Source organism: Tetrao urogallus (assembly GCF_951394365.1).
Source record: "Tetrao urogallus genome assembly, chromosome: 2".
Lineage (NCBI taxonomy): Eukaryota > Metazoa > Chordata > Aves > Galliformes > Phasianidae > Tetrao > Tetrao urogallus.
Window position 1 is genome coordinate 714,663 of NC_136814.1, and position 21,907 is coordinate 736,569.

Consider the following 21,907-nt stretch of genomic DNA (forward strand, 5'->3'; position numbering starts at 1 on the left):
AAGAGACTGAAGTTTTTGATTTCTTTGGAAGATAGTATTTACAATACATACAAAAATACTCTGGAAAAGACATTCAACTTCATTTACAAAAAATACCAGATTATAAAGAAATTGCAGTAGAAACATAGCATAAGATTGTTGTTCTTTTTTAATCAATAGTTATTTCTTTCCACCCCCCCAAAAAACTCTAATGCACTTAACTGGGTAAGAAGTGTTATAAATGTTTATAGAGCCAGATATAAGACTGCTACATGTAACTATTTAGAGTCCTATTGCACTTTCTTCAATAGTGAAGATTATTTATGGGCCTCTATGAGAGACAATAGGTGCGTAGTACACAGCTGTGCTAGACAGTTGAAAACTACTGCCTGTACAAAACTGAACATCATTGTGACAAATGCACAGGGTGTGTGTGCCAAACTGGAAGATACTTTAAGATAAGAACAATAATCCACATCAACTAGGAAAGCACACATGAATAAGCACATACCTACATACTTGAAGCCACAATGTGGTTGCAGTGACTAGTCAACCCTGTTTACATACATCCTGAATCCAAGTCACAAGACAAGTTGATTGTGGTTTTTTCAAAAAGCTGTTTCAGCTAGTGATTAAGACTTTTAAAAAGGCTTAAGTACAGCTACTGCAAGGGTACACATGAAGCAGTTCCAAAGGAAGCAAGTGCCTAAACTAGTACTACTTAAAAATAGCAGTATGATTTCCATAGCCAGTGACTCAGCAGCAAATGATCTCGTAAAAACTACACAGAGGAGTTTCTTACAATACCTGCAAGTCAAAAAACACAAGTGTTTAACTAGGTAACATTGCAGCACGACAACAGTAACCCTCCATTTATTGTTGGGAGCCACAAAATAATATGAAACAAAGGAATATCATCTTTACCTGAAGATGCTGGTCACTGGTTAAGGGTGAGTCTGATGGATCTTTTAATAATACGAATACCATTTGTTGGAACAGGAGATGAAGAATCTGGTAGTTCTTCACTGCAGAGCCTCTACAACACACAGAAAGATGCCACAAGGAAAAAAAATAAGTGCATTAAGAAGTAGCAGATAAAAGTTTCCTAGCTGAATAGTTTATCTCTTATATCTGAAACCAGTATAGCTCAAAATAAACATTCACAGAAAAGGATATTTTTCACTTTTCACACTTATTTAGTTACCATTTTGCAGCATTTTCCTCTCCGCACACTTAATTCCTGAGAGAAAAAAAAACATCTCCTGCCAGAAAAGAAGTAGCTCAAAGGCATAATAGAAGCAGCTACTGTTCCTCTTGGATCCACTGATCCGGAATACAATGTCTCTACTGTCCAGTGTACTTCCACTCTTATAACCCCCCAGTTCTTCAACATTCCACTTGACTCAAGAATTTGATTTATTTGAACACTTTGAAGCTTCCAGCCCTGTCACTGAAGTCAGTATACAAATATTTAAAAGTAGCTGGAGCTCAGAGCACCTTACAAAAGGTCTGCAAGGAACATACACATCACTTTAATATAAAAATAAGAAAGCAAACTGGAAATAATCTGTCATTTTGGGGATGGGAGATGTCAAATGGCGACAGGGATCTCGAAGCGTAAGTTCTTGGAATCTTTGATTTCTCTTTGCAAATGTGGATTTCTGTTTGCAACTCAATTCAGAAGCATGAAAGGTAAAGGCTTACCACTTACTAGAAGAATCAGTTTCAGAGGTTAGTACGTAAGCCTTTGCACATACAAGGAAAAATCTAATTTTGCTTCCCAATACCTGTGACCTCGATGTGTCAATACTTGCAATCAGCCTGTTTTTTCCTCCAAGGCCAACCTAAACAGCAAAAAAGGATATATTAGGTACTATTCTCAAATTTGTTACTTAACAGAGAGCAAAGCTAAATACACATGTGCATTGACATCCTCCACCTTTTAGATAAATACTACACTTTCATTAAGTTCCTATAAGCATACATGCGATGTTTCAGGTATTTCAACTTCCAATCTACCAACAAGACCATATCCTGATTTGAGAACGTGCCCTCAAGAGTTCATAGAAAGCAGGAATAAATACAGGGTTCTGTATCTTCCTTTGAAGGGTTAAATGCTTCAGTCTTTATAGCAGTTTAGTCTTTAACAACTTGATTTGCTGATACAGAAAAATCTATTTAATGCATGACAAGCATAGACTACGCAGCATACTTTTGTTTACATCAGTAAGTGTAGAGTATGTCATGAATTCTCAGCATTAGAACACTTCATTTACTCTACTTTGAATAAAGCCACCCGAAATTACATTTTCTGTAGATCTTCTCTTTACATCTTCCGGATTACCATCATCTTTGAAGGCTGAATCCTGGCCAATTAACTAAAAACAAAATATACAGGACTCAATTCCTAAAGTTACCTTCATACCCAGATAACAGCATTCAGTCATATTAGCCATTCTTATAATAACATTTAGACACTGAGAACATTAACAGAAATCTCAGATCACTTAGAACTCTTACTATTCTTCCTTTACATTTTTACACTTGAAATATTCAATACTAGTTAATAATTCCAAAGGTTGGTGGTGCTTTTCAAGATGCAAAATTGAGTTGAATTGTTCTTGATTTCTGCCTCAAAGCAAAGGTTAAAGCTCAAAAAGCAGCCCTCAAAGGAGATTTTTTTCTATAATAGAACTAACCAAGCATGAATCTAAAGCTTTCATGAAAGCAAGATTTAACAAGCAACTTCACGCTCTCTTCCATAGCACAAGAAGATCTGTGTTTGTAAGATGCTATCTCCTTCGGTTAGAGACAGTTATAATGTTTTCTAAATTGTTTTAAGAACTGCTCCCAAATGAGCTATTTCCTTTGGTAGTTGGCTGGAGCATGAACAAAAATAGTAGCATTTAGATATGATGTCATCAGACTAGAAACAGTCAGTGTCAGATCATGAAAAGAACTGCTCACCAGACACATACTATATCCAAGACAATTTTTAATACTTGCATTAGTAAAACCATCCTTATACTTAAGTTTAGACTCCTGAATCTGTTAGGGATGTACATACATATTTCTTATCAGTTATCCGATTCATTCTGTATCAATAACTACTACTTCAAATCCTCCTCAGGCTAACCCCTCTTCTCTACCTTTTCTCTGTCTTTTGATCTCTTGGAGCATTCTTTTGAGGCAGGTGAATGAGGCCGTTTAGGTGCAGCACTCTTTGAAGCTGTAATTTGAGTCCCACTTAGTTCATGATGTCCTTGGACAAAACGCGTTTTAAGTTGAGAAACAGCGTTATGTCCTATAGCTGTAGGAATGGTGCAGTCAGATGGAGGTCCTGATGTTCTTATGGCAACTGCAGCCTCCATTTCTGCAGGAAACATCAAACTTTTAGATCTGGGTCATGAAGTTAAAGACTGCATTCCACCTACCACCTTAATACGTACTTGAACCAATAACTGGAATGGAGATTCCCTTGGACACTGGTGACACAGCTACATGAGTCATCTTCTCTCTATTGTTAGCACCATTCGTTCTCCAAACTGTGGCATTTCTGTAAAAATGTTTTTCCACAATGCTGGTGTAATAAAATACTAGTTCAAAATATTGTACATCAGTTGTAGAATGTTCATGCACAACAAAAACAGTCTACTCCCTAGCTCTATTAAGCAGCTCAGGCACACTGACAATCTGGCAGATCGTTCCACTGAATTTCAGACTAAGGATGAATATTTTCTTTAGGTGAGCCTCCATATACTAGCACTTTTTTCCAGCTTTGCATACATAGTGCTCCATGCTACTTTCTTCATTGAAAGCATCTGTTCTTCTAACAGGTGCCACCCTTTTTTTTTTTTTTTTTTTTTTTTTTTTTTTTTTAAATGCTACTTCTACAATACCAAACTAAGCCTAAATACAGCTGGCAATACACTGAAGAATCTTACGTCCAAGTTCTTACAGAGCCCCACTAATTCAGTAGCAGCTCTGGAGTTTTTATGATCAAGATCAGTGCTGGTAATAGAACTCAACTCTGCTTGGCATTAACCATGCTTTGTTAGAAAGATCAGTTACCTACGTATAAAATACTCCAGCTTCAGAAAGTTGTATTCTAAACTAAAATTATTTATACTCCAAACCAAATAATTGCTCTACTACCAAATTCTACTCTATTCTTACATACTGATGTGTATGAAGTTATTGTAACAATTTCCCTTTGATCCACTCCCAAAGAAGGTTCCACCTTTGTTCCCAAAGCCATTGGGGTATCCCACATTCTCATGATCTTCATAGATTCAAACATGAAGTCCTAGACCTTGTTCTTATTATGAGTCAGTTAACAGCAGCTTTCTCAGTTCTAAGGTTATCATACTAACCTTTCCATCTCTGCTGTAGAAGTGTCCAATTTAGATATCATACTTAATGAAGAGGAATTATATGGTGTTCTGGAGTTGTCATCTCTGGAACTGTTCAAGCTTTCATTTGAAGAGGCCCTTTTGCACCGAAGCCCAGTAGCATTTTGACTAATATTTAGCATGCTTTGCTGAAACAAATTGGAAGTTTTCATTTTCCAAACAAGTAGTAAGCATGATAAAGTTTGCAAAAGAGTCACATTATTTGTAATCATACCTTCTTTCTTTTTTGTAAGGTTCCTGCAGGCAAAAAATAGTGGAGATGCTTTCTCTTCACATAAGCTGTCTCAATCTTCATACCTTCCTTCAGCATGTTAATGTTGTTTGCTTGCCTGTAAACTAACACGGAATTTGGTATCGTAGCTTAATGATAACATTTGCATTACATATTTATCAAAGCTACACGGTTTATTTGGAAAGAAGCAACTTTTGAATCTGTTCTGCCTAAATGAAGAACAAGAAGTTTCTCGCCCAACTAACCACCAAATGCAACTCCAGTCCTCCACACAGCACATCAGCTCACTTGTCTTCTCAAGACCGTTTCACATCCAGTACAGACCAGACACGTAACAGATATTTAAGTTCAAATGTGTTTATGTACTTGGTTATAGCTGACTCTGCAGGTTGTATCTGACTGATTTTAAGTTAAAGGAAATAGTATTCCATTGCCATTAGTTTTCTGATTCAGAACAGAGAAGGTATCCAGTTCATTTTCCAGAACCCCTATTAGTGCACAGCTGAAAAGACATCAGATGCCTTATTCAAGATTCAGACTAGTTTCATATTTAAGGCGCAACTGTGTTGCGTTTCCCTCCCCCCCATAACAGTTCTGCAATATCATCCAACCTCCCAGCAGTTCAGATTCAATAATTCAGTCTTCCAGAAAAGTCAAAAACTAGATCCGAGGTACATCTGACTTACCAGAATTGCAATTTAAGACAGTTCTCTTTAACTGCCTGCATTTTTATTATTTTTCTTTAATGCAAGTTAACTGTTACACTAGCTCAGCAGAATTAGTACATATTAGACAACAGCATGAGTCTGAGGAAGGAAGTCTCATTAGCTTAGAAATTCAGATGAGTTCAGATGCATTCTTCTAGGTCTTACATCTCAAAGCATGAGGTAAGGCGCTCAGCTTTTACCACATTTTTAAGTGGAAATCTAAGCTTATTCTGTTGATAAACTCTCCATCAGCATAATAAACATTTAAGGAAGTTCACAGTTCAAAATTATTTGTCCTAACACCACTTCAGAAGATCAACCTGATTTCTTTAGCAAATTATAAGGCCACGAGCTTAACAGCATACGTGTTTCTGAGAAACTCACGAGTAGTCAGGTCAGGAGCTAGTAGGCTACAGAAAAAAGTAGCTTCAAATGACTCCTTCCCCTGCTTTCTCTTTATTTTAGCCTTACCTGACAATACATACAATGTTACTGTTACATCTATCAAAAGTAATGATAGGAGATGAATATGAAGTTAAACATGCAAGACTGCATGCAATTAACAACATGACAGATCACCGGCTTATGAACTTTTAAGGTTATCATACACAAACATATCAGAAAAATATTATAAGTCTTTAGAATCTGATGCAGCTGACCTCCTGTTTCAGAGCAACTCACAACTGACTCCTTTTTAACAACTGTAGATATATCCAATCAACACCTACAAGATTCATATCTGACCGCCTGCTTCATGAAATGCAGTTCTTCCACCAACAAACTCAGCATGATCTTCACTCACCCACTAGAACAGTGGGATTTTTAGGCTTACAGTAGCACTACCATTTTCTTGTTGAATACTATAGTCCAGACCTATCTGTTCTATGTCCCTTGCTTCTGGTATAGCATCTGGAAGCATCTCATCATTTTGTATATGACCAATACACACCCATTTTAAGTTTAAAGTGCCAGAACTGGAAGATTTTAAAGATACCCTTTATGTTGGTCCCTAGATAATAATTAACAGGGGGAAGTACATTTCACTCCAGGATGCAACTTCCAGTAGAACCAAAAAAGAAACGAGACTAGAGCAAAATAAAACATAGGCTTACCTGCATCTGTGAATGACTGTATATCATATGTTAAATCAATCTTAGTACTTTCTGCGCTTTCCAATTTCTTAAATATGATTCCCAGAAACCACATTGACACATAGCGACTCCTAGAGAGACAGATTCAGAAATCTATTATTTATGCAGACATGCCAAGTATGCTGATGAGTAGCCTCAACAAAGGACTGAGACAACAGCTTGGCTGTACACAGCAATTAAATACTGAAGTCAGCCCTTACTTAAGCTCCAAGTACTTTTCTTGGAAGTTTGCCCTTCTTGAAAAAATCCAAAGTGTTCAGAATCTTGCACCTACAGAGCAGTAGGTACATAGCAGAACATGCTGGACAAGTTGAGATAAATGAATGTAAACAAGTTAATACAATGGCTAAACTGTATTTAAGAGTAACGACACTCACTGTTTACAGTGTTCTTGGTTGCCAGGGAAAGACTGCGGATTTACGTGTGCGATATTTATAAATTCATTCCTTTCCAAGTTCCCAACAAGCACGCGAATTTTAGATTCAACGAGGCCAACCCTAAGAACAAGAAACATTGGCTCAGCTTTACTGTGCCCAAAAGAGTAATTATGTCTTTTTATAACGTAATGCTAATCAACCAAAAAGGAATAAGCTCCTTCCAGCTGAAAAGACAGGAGATCACACACTGCAGTTTGAGACTAACCCAGTGGTAGCCGAGCTTTAGAGTTTCCGAAGACCAAAGTTTACCTACTTGTTTTTATTTTCATCACAGACTACATTTCATCAGAATTGTGGGAGTATAGTCAGCACATCCCAGCATCTCTACCTGCATCTCAAAGTAGGCAAAACCCTAAAGATCATCAGGATGAGCAGTTCAGAAAGAAAATCAAGGACAATCACATTTGTGTGAAGATGGAATTCCTACAGATTAAACATAGAAGTTTACCCTCCTCAAACCAAACAGAAAATGTAGTTCCTATAATTAAGATACAAGTCACTAACTTCAAGACACAAACCATGCCCACAGAGTAATGCCACTTCACCCTTTTACCCAAGAACACCACTAACATTGAAAGCAGTTAAAAATCTACAGGAAATAAACTAGTGAACAACAGATGTGTTGGCTACTCCCAAATCCAACCAAGAGGCAGATGCCTCACTCAGATGAAACAGTATTGTTTGACTTCACTGGAGGAAAAAGCAGGCTCTGAAGTTAGGTGACTACCAAGCTGGAGCAAATTAGCATTCAAGAACAATTTCATTGTAAATCACGTATTACATCTAATAAACAAGCTATAAATTAATTCTTTCAAGGTTACAGAGTGGTTGTATTGAAAGCTGGAATTGTGCACAAGACAATCCATTAATACACAGAAAGAAAATTAGAATTTCAGTAAAGTGTAACTTGAAAATAATACATATATTGGGGGTGCACTGACCACTGCTCTTCAAGTCTGTAAAATACCTGGCTCTCCAGTGGCTGTTACAGATCTGGTCACATCAAGTAATCCCTGTTTGATAGAGCCTTTGCAACAAGGAACCTCCTAACTGAAGATGTGTTGATGTTTGTAAGGAGACACATCTGCTGTTCCAGATGACGCAGAACACCTGACCTTCACGTATATTGCACACTAGTGCTGCTCTCCCTCATTGTGACTCAGATGTTCACGATAACTCCACAAAACAGTAAGATTTACACTAGTCTTCTTTTACAAGATAGATAGTTTTTCATTTAGTAGATGATGCCACACTTCACAGTTTAATATTAAATTTGTTAATACAGTTAACAGTAAAGTGCAACAATTACTTGTATTTCAATTGTGTACCAAACCCAAATTCTCAAGCCTTACCATTCTAAGTGATGCTCCTCAGTACAGGTGCTAGCAGTCAGTACAATATAATGCCTACAATAAGAAGAGAAATATACTGGCTGAGGACTTTATTCCTTGAAACAAAGTCAAAACTTAAACTATAGATAACATGACATCTAGATAAGACAGTAATGTAAGTATGTAAGGTTATATCCTGTATTCAGCACAGTATTAACTGTGAAATGAAAAAGTTACCACATTCTTTAGAGTCACATTCTGTTATTACATTCAAAACACTGCAATTGATCTTCTAATTAGAAAATCAGCTGGTAACACAACAGTTTCTGCATCTCCCCTGCGTTCATCCTTATTACAAATCTAATACCAGTTCCAGTAGGTAAAAAGTAAACATTAACGTCATCTATTTAGATAACGTTCCAATCTTTTACCAGTAACCAAATCATTCCAAGTTCAGAAAACAGATTTCATACATACTTGTATTTCTGAAAGAAGTTTGGTTGTTCAAAGAGCTTTGGCCAATCTGACTTTCCTTGGAGAATCTCATTTGTAACTGCGAGACCTACAGTTGACATTGCAAAAATATGATAAAAACATGATATAAACTCTACAAAATGAAAGTTTTGAACATTAATAGATGAAAAGCAAGAATTCCCTTGACACAAAGCAAGCGTACTACAATGTTTTGTTGTAAAACTGGGTTGGTCAGCAATTCAAGATCTTTTCCCTGTGGTCCATCCTACCTGAAGGAGCAGGACATTTCATGAAACATAACCAACTCAAATAATGCTTCCACACAGTAAACATTATACTTTTTTAATCAGTTAATAAGCACAGAAAGAACTTTATTTTTACCATGTTTGAGCTCCTCTACCACTACAGCTCGTGTTGATGTAGATACATTGTATGTAGAGTTCTGCTGTGGGTAGGCTGGGGTGATGATTGGCATTACATGGTACCTGTCTGATGGGTTGACCTAAGGTGTTAAAACAGTTCCGTTCAGCATCAGTTTAATCCACAAGAAAGTTTTAAGGCTTTCGTATTTAATTTCTGCATACCCTAGGATCCCATACTGGTAAATTAAGATTATTCTCTTCAGGTTGTTTCAGCAGTACAGGATTTGGCCATTCCCTATAAAAGATAACCCATTAACTGATAAACAACTGTCCATTTTAAAACTCAGACATGTAATTCAGGCTAGGACTGAATGTTGTTAATACCATTTTTAAGGAACTAGCTTTAAAAAGGTTACTACTTTATAGACCGTAACTGGCATAAGCAATAGCTCTTACCATTTTGAAAAAATCAAGAAGAACTTGTTCACAAGAGTAGAAGCCAATGCATTTGGATGGAGTTGACACGTTCTTGCTACTAGCATTGCCCAAGAAACCCCACCAAGAAATCCCAGCATGTTGGAATAAATACCACGTCCTAGAAAGGATACTTTGCAGTTAGCCTATTCTTACATCCCTTCAAATTTACAGCACAGACTTCACAAGACCATGTAGCACAGAGAAAAAAAAAAGCAGCTAAGAAGTGTTGGTTCTTACATTGATAAATAATCATTACTACACCATTTCCCAAAATATTACTGCTCTGAAATCTGCTTATACTGTTACAGATATTGTTTTGCCCCGATTTCTTTTCCAGGAGGGTGAAGAGGTACAAAAAAAAAAAAAAAAAGTTCTTCCATTGCTCCAGCACTTGCTATAACTACACTCCCACAAGATATTAAGATATTTCCCAATTCACTATTTATCAAGGATTCTGGATAAACTTGGCTTCCTTTTTACCATTTGTAGTCAGGTTCGCAATAAGAATCTTATCTTGTTATGTCTATTGCCCAGAAAAAAAACCTAACATTTAAAAGAATTGTCTGAAGTATTTCTAATGATTTTTAACTTCCTTTCCAGCATGAAGCTCCCCCAAAAATTTCAAAGATCATAAAATCACATTGCTCACGTTTTGCCCACAGTTTAATTGCACGAAGTGTGAGCTGGAAGTTCTCTTTATTTGGTACTAGATGCAGTATTTCATCAGTAACTCTGCACCCTGTTAAAAAAAAAAAAAAAAGTTAAGTTTGCAGTAACAGCTACAGGTCCATTTCATGTTTGATACAATTCATATGTATCACATGATTTTGTTATTTTGGATCAATTGCTTACAACTTAATACTCAAGTTTAAAAACAACTCTGGATCACTTGTTTTGCATTACCTGGATTACACCTAACATTCAGGATCACTTTGGATAACTGATACAACTGAGCTTTTTTTTTTTTTTAAGACTCCAGCCAGTAAATTTTAATATGACCTTTCTACACTTATTCTGAAAGCTAGCTTTCTTTCAACAGCTATATCTGTTGGTATTGGTGAGGATTCAGGTATCCTCAATATCTTTATTTTTAGTAATCACAATGCCTCTTTCTCTATCAAGTGCTTCACGTATTCACTTGGAGAAACCCTGTGGTACACTGTAAGAATGCACATCACAACCAATGGAACAGGAGATACAGGCTTACCTACTCACTACTAAGGAAAGCATTTAAATTTAAAGCCCACCGTCACCCCCTCAGATTTTAGGTATACTGAGATCAGTTTCTGCATCTCACACAAGCGCTTGAAGTAACATGCGTTCCATACCAGTTTTAGTAGCATCTTCTTTCTGAAGATGCACGAACACACTTACCATTTAGGCTCCGTATACATCTTATATCCAGGCTTCTGAGACGCGAGTCATCTCTGAGATCAAGATTATCAGAAACAGTTTGCACAGGCAGTCTTGCAAACACGAGATCAATCTTAAAGAAGTATCAAACAAAAAAACTGCTTGAAACTTATTTACAAATTCTACAATGCATCACTTCTTTCTAGCTTACATAAAAGAGTTTGGGATAGATTTTCGGGGGGTTTTTTGATTTTTTTTTTTTAATTGGGATGTTTTAAGACTCTGAACTTAGATTTCCCTTTAAAAAGCAAAGTTGCACCTTAACTCCATGACCTCAACTACAGCAGACAGCATTATGTGTGGTAACCCCTTCTGAGCCTATGTTATTCAGTACAACCTGAGTTAAGAAAATGTCTTTACATGACAAAAGCCACGAGAAGATGATAAAAAACTATTATTTAATGATAGTGATATCAAGCAGTAACATGCTTGGGTACCTCAACACACACATGCCTTCATTTAATGGAAAACATTTATTCAAGATACAAGGATTCCTACAACCAACAAATGTAGGCAGAAATCAAGCAAATACTTCCTCATTTTGTCCTGTTGCATGTATTTGTTACTTTTTTCCCCCATTTGCAATAGCATGTTTATTACTGTGCCCACAACTCATAAAGTGAAATACACAACACACAGCCTTTTGAAGAAAGCTAGCTTGTCACAGCCAAGAAGAATTAGCAAAGCCTTAGCCTTTATTTCCAGTCTGCACAGTCCTTGTGAGATGGAAATAATTCAAGCAGGCAAACCTGGCCTGCAGCACACATCTAGAACAAAACATCCTTGATTTTCTCATGTGTGCCAGGCTTCCTAAGGACTTACTTTTCTCCAAACTCCATTTCAGCTGTAATGTCTTCCCCTGGATTGTGGTACAGCTGTTCTCCTACAGCTTTCTAAAAACCCTAAGGTACCAAAACCCTGGTAAAATTTTCAGAGACCTGTGATGATGCTAAGTTATCCTATTGCAAAGGACAAAAAAGAATTCTTACCTCAATGCCATCAAACTCAAACTTAACAACAGGTACATATGCATCTTCTACTGCCTAGGAAGGAGAGGATAATTAAAAACCCCTTTTGCTACTTTGTCATTTTTCTCAGACTACAAAGAAATAAAGAATTTATAGTACTCATATAAGTACTGAGTTGCCTCTGAACCAACAAAATTGGATAAGCTGCAGGCAGTATTGTACTGATACTAAAGTTATTTAAGCTCATTGCTTATACATATGAAGTTTTTCCAATGTGACTGCCAGAGGAAAACTAAGGTAGGGAAGCACTTCTCCATTCCTAAGGTTTGGACAGCAAAAAAACTATCGCATAGATTGTCCCCATAACTTAAAGCAGGAGGCCACATATGCTAGCACTTTTGCTAAATAAGAAGCTTGGCCTCAACTGACTCAAACTGACTTTGATCAAACTGACTCAACTGACTTTTTCCAAGAAAAATGTCAACTTATAATAAAGATTAGAAAGCTTACAACTTGAATTTGTTTTTAAGAACAGAGCAGACAAGAATGAACAAGCATAGCCTCCAATCTTAATGTAAGCATAAGAGCTATGCTTATTAGCTCATGTTTCTAGGAGAAACAACTGAAGGACAGCCATTCCAGGTGCTTAGTGCCTGGCCCCCACAGGAACAAAGCCTCTCTTTCCTTCTGTGTTAAGCTAGAGTCAGACTGCAAGCAGCATTCAGATAAGACTGCTACATCTAGGGATAAGCAATTCAGGCATCCTGCAAACAAAACAAGTGACATGAAAATAAAAGGATGCATGAAATATTTGATTGAATTCTAACATATAAAAAAAATAGGTAAGAAAACATCCAGCAGCCTGCAGGGAAAGTGACCAGTGCAAAACAAGCTAGCCTCTGCTCAGCAAAAGGCCACGTGACTGCTGGCCTACAGTGGAGACCAAAGGCTAGCACCAGAGTAGAACTCATAAGGGCAAAATTCCCCGCCTTCTCAAAAGCGTTCACACATTCACTTCTCTTCTCAAAATAATGACCCGAAATATCCTTCAAATCTTATTACAGCACTCAAAAACATGGACTTCTTGGAGACTTAGTACCAGGAATCACTAACCCAACAAGTGAAGCACAAACTGATGTCAAAAATTTAACTCTGGTGACAATCAATGCTAAATGGCTGTTCTAGAAGCACCTTTGGTATTATCCACTAGATCTGCCAAAGCAAACAGCTGTTTTTAAAAATAAGTTTTTACAGCTTAGCTGTGAAATAGTATCATGATATTTTGAGTAAAGATCGTATCTGTGTTGATTAGCCATACAGACAGAAGTCTGAAGATCTTTCACCTCCTATAGAAGATACACACCATCACAGCACAACACCTTCCCTAGATACTTGAGTAATACATACCTTAAGGCCTTGATTAGAATAACATTTGTAGTATTTTCACTTCCCTCCCCCAAGGAAGATGGTATTACCCCTGCTCAGAAGTTGGCAGGTCAGGAGTTCAGTTTTATACGTAAGACATGCAACATTCTGGAAGTGATTTTACAAAGCAGCAATGTTTACATACACTTACATATGCCCCCATGAGCGTTATATACAGCTGTTCATATGCATCACTGCTGCAAAATCTCAAGCTAAGTACCCAGAAAACAAAAGGAGACAAATGATTTGAAAATACTGAAGCAAATCCAGCCCTATGAAGTACTGACAGAAGCCTGTCTACATCATATTCATCTACCTTAAATTTAAGCTGACCCTTCTGCTTTCTACGTGCAAGTAACAACCTCATTTCCAAGCCCCTCACAGCATCTAAAATTAAAGCAAAACCCTTAGTGGCAAATTCAGTGTTTGCTAAAGCTGGGTATATGGACAAGTGTACCACAAAAATCCCCATTATGTACAGCCACTGGGGAAAGGAACCAAAAGCTTGGCTTCAACATTTTCACACCACAAAAAATATTGTTTAAAATGGTCAAGAACTTGAAATATATTCACTACTAATGTGAATATCAAACACAACTGTTCCTATTTGTAGAAGTAACACAGTCTATGAGGAAGAGCTTACTTACTCTTAGATTTTTTATCTCTTCCTGATGCTTTAGTTTTTCAAAGAATGACTGAAAGAAATCTGATCTTTCCACATGTCTAGGAGCAACACAAAGAGCATCTATGTCAGCACCTGCAGAGAGATTCAATTTCTCCTATTACTGTTGGTAGCCACTATCAATCATTAGAACTACGATCAGATAATTAGAACTTTACCTTTGGTGTGTACTCCAAGCCTGTAAGAACCAAATGTAAATATTCTGCCACCAACATTTTCTACCACCGAAGGGGGAAGGTTCTGCAGGTAGAAGAAAGTTCTCTTTAGAATATAATACTTACTGAACTATGTGCAAGTTTAATTAGAATGAGTTACTTTGAATACATCCTTAAACGTGGCTTTCCACTCCTGTACTGCATTGTCAGTCAAGTCTCCAACAGACTAATACTTTTTTTTCTAAAGTAAGCACCTGCAACTCAGAAAAGCATGAGCAATGCAGCAGTCCTTTAATTATTTTTATTCAAATTAAGACCTACTATTAGCCTTTCCTGCAGAAGAAGCACTTTAATTAACATTATCTTACAAAATAGGCAAGTCTAGCATGATTTCATATTAGATTGAGTTCTTCAAGCTGTTTGGGGCAAAAATTGGTGCCCATTTAACTTCCATTTGACTCCCCAAAAACGTTCATCTTTGTTAACTGCTACTACCAATTGATACAGCTGCTTCACAAGTTTATTCACTGCCTCAAAGACTTCAAGATCTTGATATGAATAATCTTTTCCACCATATTTCAGTGCCAGTTACCATAGCTCTGCTTGACACTTAAGAGTAAAGACGTAAGTTTAGCATAAGTCAGTAGTGTGACATCAGTAGAAACAACGAGGCTTCAGTTTTTTCAATAAGAGCATAATAAGAATTCCTACCTTGCTCTCACCAAGTTCAAAAATCCATTCTTTGACCAAGTTATTCAGTTTACAAAGAACCACCAGCCTGCAAATAAAACTCACATTAAATCTGTTCTAAAAAAAAAAAAAACAAAAAAACACCAAGAGATTAACTAATATTTGTGTTTTTATACCTGTGATTCAATTCCTCCTCATCTTCAAATACTCCAAATGACTCCATTGCTTCAACTAGCTTCTGAGTATGAATATAATCTACATCCTTTGGAGGAGCCAAGCTAATTGGAGAGGTAATTCCATAGTGCCTGTGTGGCTGGTTCTGCAGCATAGAAGTACTATGGGAGAAAAAAAAAATACTGAAGACGTCACAGAAGCAAAACATACAAAAAGAAACAAACCAAAACCTCACTAATATCTTCCACCTTACAGATTTCCAAATCAATTTCTGCTCGCCATTAATATCGATAAGAAAACCATTTAGAATGAGTTTTTAAGGTGCTCTGATTGCAAGTGTTAAGTTATTAATACTGAGAGTCAAAACCATTAAAGAAACCACAGTTATGAATATTAAATACATCCTAAGTTACTTCGACCTTAATGCATTTTATATGGATCGTCGTAAACAGAACAAATCACTAGGAAATAAGATCTGATATCCATGAAGGGCAACCCTGTCTACAGCAGAAGTTCTAGATACACTTCTGTTTCACACTGTTTAACTTAAGCTACTCCCACCAGATTCCTGCTAACATTAATCAAAACAATTTACGACAAACTCCTTGTAGTCACATTGAAGCATGATACCACAATAGCAAACTGCAAGATAGAAAAAACCAGATTTGCCATGCTTCTACTGATGTTGAAAGGGTATTACACTTCAGTGTAAAGGAGGACAGAAAATGGCATGGTCTACTCAACAGAGTCGATGCTGAAGATTCAGTGCTCTCTTATTTTGTTCAGGGAAGAACATGAATGAAAACTATCAACCAATCTGCAGCTTATGCAGAGCCTTATGCTCTTAACAATGTCCAACTTCTATAGTTCAGAAGTCTTAGCTATACGTGCACAGACATTTATATTATATATGTAAAATATCAGCTGGGTTAGTCAACAAGTTGTGAAAACATTAAGGTACCCAATACGTTCAGCTGACACGGGAAGACCCACAAGACAATTTCAATGGCTGACCTAAAGAAGCCATAGAAACTGATTGCTTGCTTTTAAATTTTCAATCATTGTCTTCACTCCTCCACTGAGGGAACAAGGATTTATCTCAGTGTAGCTTTATCTAACTGTAGCTGCAGCTTTTAGTTGTGGACACTTTCTGGTGGCTTTTTTTTTTTTTTAAACTCTTTCCCTCACTCTTTCTCGTGGCCTTGTTTCTCAAATGAAGTGTCTGCTACTATGTTTTTAAAAAGCTCAGAGACTTTGCCAATTTCCAGCTTATAAGTGAGGGCAACCATAATGAATATCGTTCTCCTCATGACACCATTCTCACAGGAGACTGAAGAAGAGCCTGTGTTGCTTCTACTGTTTGCTGCGCATCACACCTAAGCAAAAACACACCGGCAGCCCATCAGCGAACAGGAGCGCACAGCCTGCCCCAGCGCTTCCTTCAGAGAACGCGAAGAGCGACACCACTCAGACACACCACACACCCTTGCTCCAATGATCCCTTCTGGTAGGCTCTAGTTTTACCCAGGAACGTAACTTAAAGCAATCCATTCCCCGAGCCACACGGATCCGGGACTAACAACACCAACTCACTTCTTTTTCCTTTTTTTTAACCTCACGGAGCCCTTAACCCACTCTACCGCCCTTCGCGCCCCTCACAGGGGGTTCTCCTACGCTTTTAGAGGGCCTCCCCGAACCAGGCAGCTTTCCCACCCATCAGCCGCTCACACGAGGCATCAAAGACCGCGGCGAAAAACAAGCCTCAAAGAAAGGCGCGGGGAAGAGGAGGAACGGCCCAAAAGTCCCGCCGCCACCTCACCCGCCCGTCTCCCTCATGGCGCACGCCGCACACCGCGCTGCCGAACCCACCGCAGCCCGCAGCCCGCGCCCCGCTCCCTCCTATACCGCGCGCCGCCCGCGCCTCCTTCCCGCTCACCAGCGGGCGGGGCTTGGCGCGGGGCACGCCCCCACGGCCGGGCCGCACCTCGTCTGCGAGCTTCTGCTCTGGAGCTCCGCTTAGCGGCTGCGGGAAGGCCACTGAGTGAGACGCGGCACGTTTCGCTACCTCACCTGTAACGCTTAACGGGGCGTCGGGTTTTTCTTCAGGTGTAACAGGGAAGAAAAACTCTCGTGTTAAATGCAAATGATGGTTAATTAAGCTGAATTTGACTGCTGAAAGCAAGTAGACTGATCAAGAGAAAAGCGATCGGTGTCTGAGAAACACAGGCTGTGCCGCGGTTTGGTGCGTCCAGGCAGAAGGAAGCAGCAGCGTGCTGCTTGTGGAGAGCTGCAGCTGTGGGCTGCTGGAAGAGCAGCATTTTCGTAATGATCCTGTGATCCTGATGGCATTCCAACTTCTCGTTATCTTTAAAGATACTTGGGAGTCTTTCTTGAGGGGCAGAACTGAGGAGATTGAATATAGTGGCCGTCTCTAAAGTGATATTCTTCGTGGAAAACAAGATGTGCCTGTTCTTTACTAGCTATTTGCACTGAACTCTGTCAAATGTTTTCTTCTGCTATGTGTACAAGTTATCCAGATGGGGTGTTAGAAAAACAGAATCTGTTTTCTTACAGTAATATAGGATGGCGTAGTGGAAATGCTAAGTCATGGCCTGAACCTGCGATTGAGTGATTGGGAAGGCAGGGCTGTCCCAGGGGAGCTCAGGGGCACGCAGTGTGCCTGAGTGAGAGAAGGGGCAGAGCCAGGATGCATCCCTTCCCAGACCTCAGTTAACAGTTGGCAATTGGTGAGGGTATCTCATCATCTCCCCTGCACCTGAGGACATTCTAGGTCGTTTAAAGATAAGTGGTTTTTTTTTTCTCTTTTTTTTCTGTTATGTTTTTGAGCAGATCCTTGCTTGCTGTAATCTGGGATCTTGCTGTTCTGCTGTCTTGTTGCGCTTTCCATTGTGTTACCGATGGCTTTTTTGTTTGTTTTATGTTAGTTTCTTTACTTTTAATTGCTGGTCTGCTCTAAAAGCGAAAGTGCTCTCTATCAGGCAAATAAAGATGTGTTTTGGTATTCCTATTTTATTAGAGATTGTTACCAACTTCTTGGTGAAGTGCATCATAATAAATAGTTATACATAAACTGTGTGTTTTCATGCATTCTGGTCTGTAGCTCTTGTATCATTTGTGTTAAATCAATGATAGTGTTCTATGTTTTAGAACCTACTTATGGGAAGCTACATGCTAGTTACTCTTAGAGTTTTATGGTGTAAATGTAAATGGCTAATGAAAAGTAGCTAGGTGCAAAGTATAGGTTTTGCTGTTATTATTTCATATTCCTTTTCCTCTACAGCCTCCACGTTCCACTGGGGATGCTTGTTTAGAAGTGTGCTTTTTCAGTAGAAGGTGATAATCTTGCCATTTTTCCCTTATAAAGAATATTTGTTCATTTGAAGTACACTTAACCAGCTTTTCACTTGGCATACAATTCATGCAAATTAAGATAATCTTTTGAAGTTCTTCTTTTTCACTAGATAAATCAGATCAACTCTATGGTCATGTAGTCAGAACTACTGATAAAAATGGAGGAGTGACAATAGACTGTAGGGAGAGAAGAAGATGAGGTGATGCTTTCAGTAGCTGCCAGTGAAATTCTGTATCTTCCACAGATAAGACTCTTCCCACTCAAACTCATATAGCAGCTCCATAATAATTTTCTCTGATCTAGGTTGTTGTGATTATTCTCCTAGACAGAAGTACATATTGCTATAATTGAGGGTAGCCATACAAGATTTGAACAAAGATAAATTTCTACTTGACTTGCAACAATAACAGCCTGGATTACTCGCTCTGGATTACTGACACTGCCTCAATGGACAAGGGCAATGACATCAGTGGCTCTTATCTCAAGTTCAGTAAGGTCTTTGATATGGTACCCCACAACATCCTTCTCTCCAGATTGGAAAGATAGGGATTTGATGGGTGGACTGCTTGATAGACAAAGAATGGACTGCGGGATTAAGTCCAAGCTGTAGGGATGCAGTCGACGCACCAGTGGGACAGGATGCTATCCAGAGGGACCTATACAGGCTTGAATAGTGGACCCAGGTGAACATCATGAGGTTCAATGAAGTCAAATGCAAGATCTTGCACATGGGGTGAGGCAAATCCCATTACCAGTACAAACTGGGAGATAAAAAGATGAAGCACAGCCCTGCTGAAAAGGATCTGGGGGTACTGGTGGATGGGAGGCTGGACACGAGCCAGCAGTGTGCCCTTCCAGCCCGGAGCCAACTGTATCCTGGGCTGCATCAAAAGCAGCTCGGCCAGCAGGCTGAGGGAGGGGATCCCGCCTCTCTGCTCTGTGCTGTGAGACTTCACCTGGAGCACTGTGTCCAGGTGTGGAGTGCTCAGTGCAGGAGAGATGTGGGCCTCTTGGAGAGCGTCCAGAGAATGGCTACAAAGATGCTCCACAGAATGGAACACCTCTCCTATGAGGACAGGCTGAGAGAGCTGGGTTCAGCATGGAGAAGAGAAGCTGTGAGGTGACCTGAGAGCGGCCTGTTGGTGTCTAACAGGGAGCAACAGGAAAGAAGGGGACAGACTCTTTATCAGGGTCTGTGGTGATAGAACAAGGGGAAATGGTTTCAAGCATAGAGAGGGTAGATTTAGGTTAGATATAAAGAAAAAAATCTTTTACAGTGAAGGTGGTGAGGCGATCTGTTCTAGTGATGTGGTTGACGCCTGTCCCTGGAGACTTTCAAGGCAAGTCTGGATCAGGCCCTGGGCAACCTAATCTGCTGTGGTGTCTCTGTGCATTGCAGGGGAATTGAACTAGATGGACTTCAGAAGTCCTTTCCAAGTCTAAGGATTCCTTTAGTTAGGTTAGTGCATCCTCGGGAGACAGCATACACAGAAGCTTGCATCCTTTTCCAGTACATAAGTTGAAAAACTATTAGCTCTCCCTACAAATTACTCTGCTTTGATTCTCCTTCTTCTATTTTGTATCTAATGAATTGTATGCATCCAGGTGTGCATATCTGTTCTACACAGCATACTTGCAAATGTGTAGTTGAAGACAACTTCTTGTCAAGTACTCAATGTTCCCGTATTAGGAAGATGGCTTGACAGTTTATCATTTGGAGGACAGCAAAACAGGATTACGTGTAAGTATTACTGCAGTCAAATATTGCAATGCTAGTTTTAGAAGGTGAACTCTCATTTCTGGATATGTGAGCGTTTATATGCTTAGATCCGTCTTTCAACACATACCATCTATCAGCTGATGTATTGATGATTGTACACATTTGTTTGGAGATAATTCTTTTACTAAATGAGATGTCTATGAAGAGTTGATATCTGTGAGGAAGAGCAAAGCTAGAGTTGTGTGATGATGGTATCAAGCAGTACATATCTGTGAGTGAAAAGTTATGATTTACTCTCTTTCCTTAGTCTTGAAGCTTTTTATCAGCTTCCCGTAAGTAGTTTATGTGCTGCAACCCATAAAAAGATATCTTTCTTCAGAAAGATTTTCATCTATGTGCCCTTAATTTAAATTTTAGTTGGTGAATTGCTTGATGTTTTTTTCTAGTGTGTTGATCACTGAAGAAAAATGAGGTGGAAAATGGTGACTGGAAAAAAGGAAACATCACTTCCTTTATAAGGGAGAAAGTAAGACCCAGGAAACTACAGGCCACCTCTGTGCTGGGGAAGGTCTTGGAACAAGTCCTCCCAGAAGACATGTTAGGGTGCATGAGGGATGAGCAGATAGTCTGTGACAGCCAGCATTATTTCACTTTTCACTGGGGAATGTAATGCCTGACCAATCTGTGTGAACTTCTATGATGAAGTGATGGGCAAAGGGAAGGCGACTGATATTGTGTACCTGGACTCCTACAAGGCCTTTGATATGGTCCCACACCACATTCTTATCTCTAAAATGGATGGATATAAATTTCAAGGTTGGACTACTTGGTGGATAAGGAACTGGTTGGAAAGTTGCAGCCAGAGGGTTATGGCCAATGGCTCTATGTCCAGGTGGAGGCTGGTGGCAAGCAGTGTCCTAAGGGTCTATCTCGGGACAGATAATAAAGTCCAATGTCCTATTGGTGATGTAGATGATGTGATTGAGTGCACCCTCAGCAACTTTGCTGATGACACAAAGGTGAGTGGTATAGTTGATGTGGCAGAAAGAAGAGATGTCATTTAGATAGACCTTGATAAACTTGAAAGGTAAACCCACAAGAACCTAACAAGGTTTGACAAAGCAAAGTACATTGTTTAGCACTTGGATCGGGGTAATCCTAGATATGTATGCAGACTGGAAAAAGAACTCCTTGAGAATGACTTTGCTGAGGTGTGTCAGGGACCTAGAGGTTCTGACCGAAGAGTGATCCTGAGGTGAAACAAAGGATTCTGGGAGAGAACACAACTGGATGCCTATGTGTCTAGAACCATGGGCTGTGTGACAGTTTTAAGGGAGGCTGTATATGTGGCTACAGCTGTTTATCTTGTTTTGTAGAGAACTGACCTTGCCAGTTTATCTTGTTTTGTAAGTGATTGAGCTTGCAAGCAGGTGTTACGCTTGAGCTCTGTGTCACATGCTAACCAAGTGCAGTGTGTAAGTGGGGGGAAAAAAATCTTGCAGACCCTAGGAGAGAATAAAAGTGGGGGGAGACTGAAGTGGGAGGGGGAGATGTGTGTCTTGGAACAGGGGATGCCCTATTGCACTTTTTAGTTAACCCATTGCTGGCATGTTTCTATCTCCTGCTAAATGTTTTGTCTATTTCCAGAGGGAATGGTTGTAAACCAAAAGAGAGGAGACAGTTTAAATATCAAGGGAATTTTTCACTGTGATGAGGTGCTGGAACAGGCTGCTCAGAGGCTGTGA

At 39.1% G+C, this 21,907-nt stretch overlaps 1 protein-coding gene across 1 annotated transcript; it reads right to left on the reverse strand.

The window, feature by feature from the left end:
• Positions 1–916: 916 nt before the first annotated feature.
• Positions 917–16,905, reverse strand: PAPOLG (poly(A) polymerase gamma; the record flags this gene model as incomplete). Its single annotated transcript, XM_079532455.1, has 21 exons — positions 917–1,015; positions 1,767–1,823; positions 3,129–3,352; positions 3,429–3,535; positions 4,353–4,519; positions 4,606–4,727; positions 6,443–6,552; positions 6,859–6,978; positions 8,271–8,324; positions 8,727–8,811; positions 9,105–9,225; positions 9,308–9,380; positions 9,542–9,680; positions 10,212–10,301; positions 10,937–11,048; positions 11,965–12,018; positions 14,016–14,125; positions 14,209–14,290; positions 14,917–14,983; positions 15,072–15,230; positions 16,889–16,905. 21 exons carry the CDS (start codon positions 16,903–16,905, stop codon positions 917–919), a joined length of 2,169 nt encoding a protein of 722 aa, XP_079388581.1.
• Positions 16,906–21,907: the final 5,002 nt, after the last annotated feature.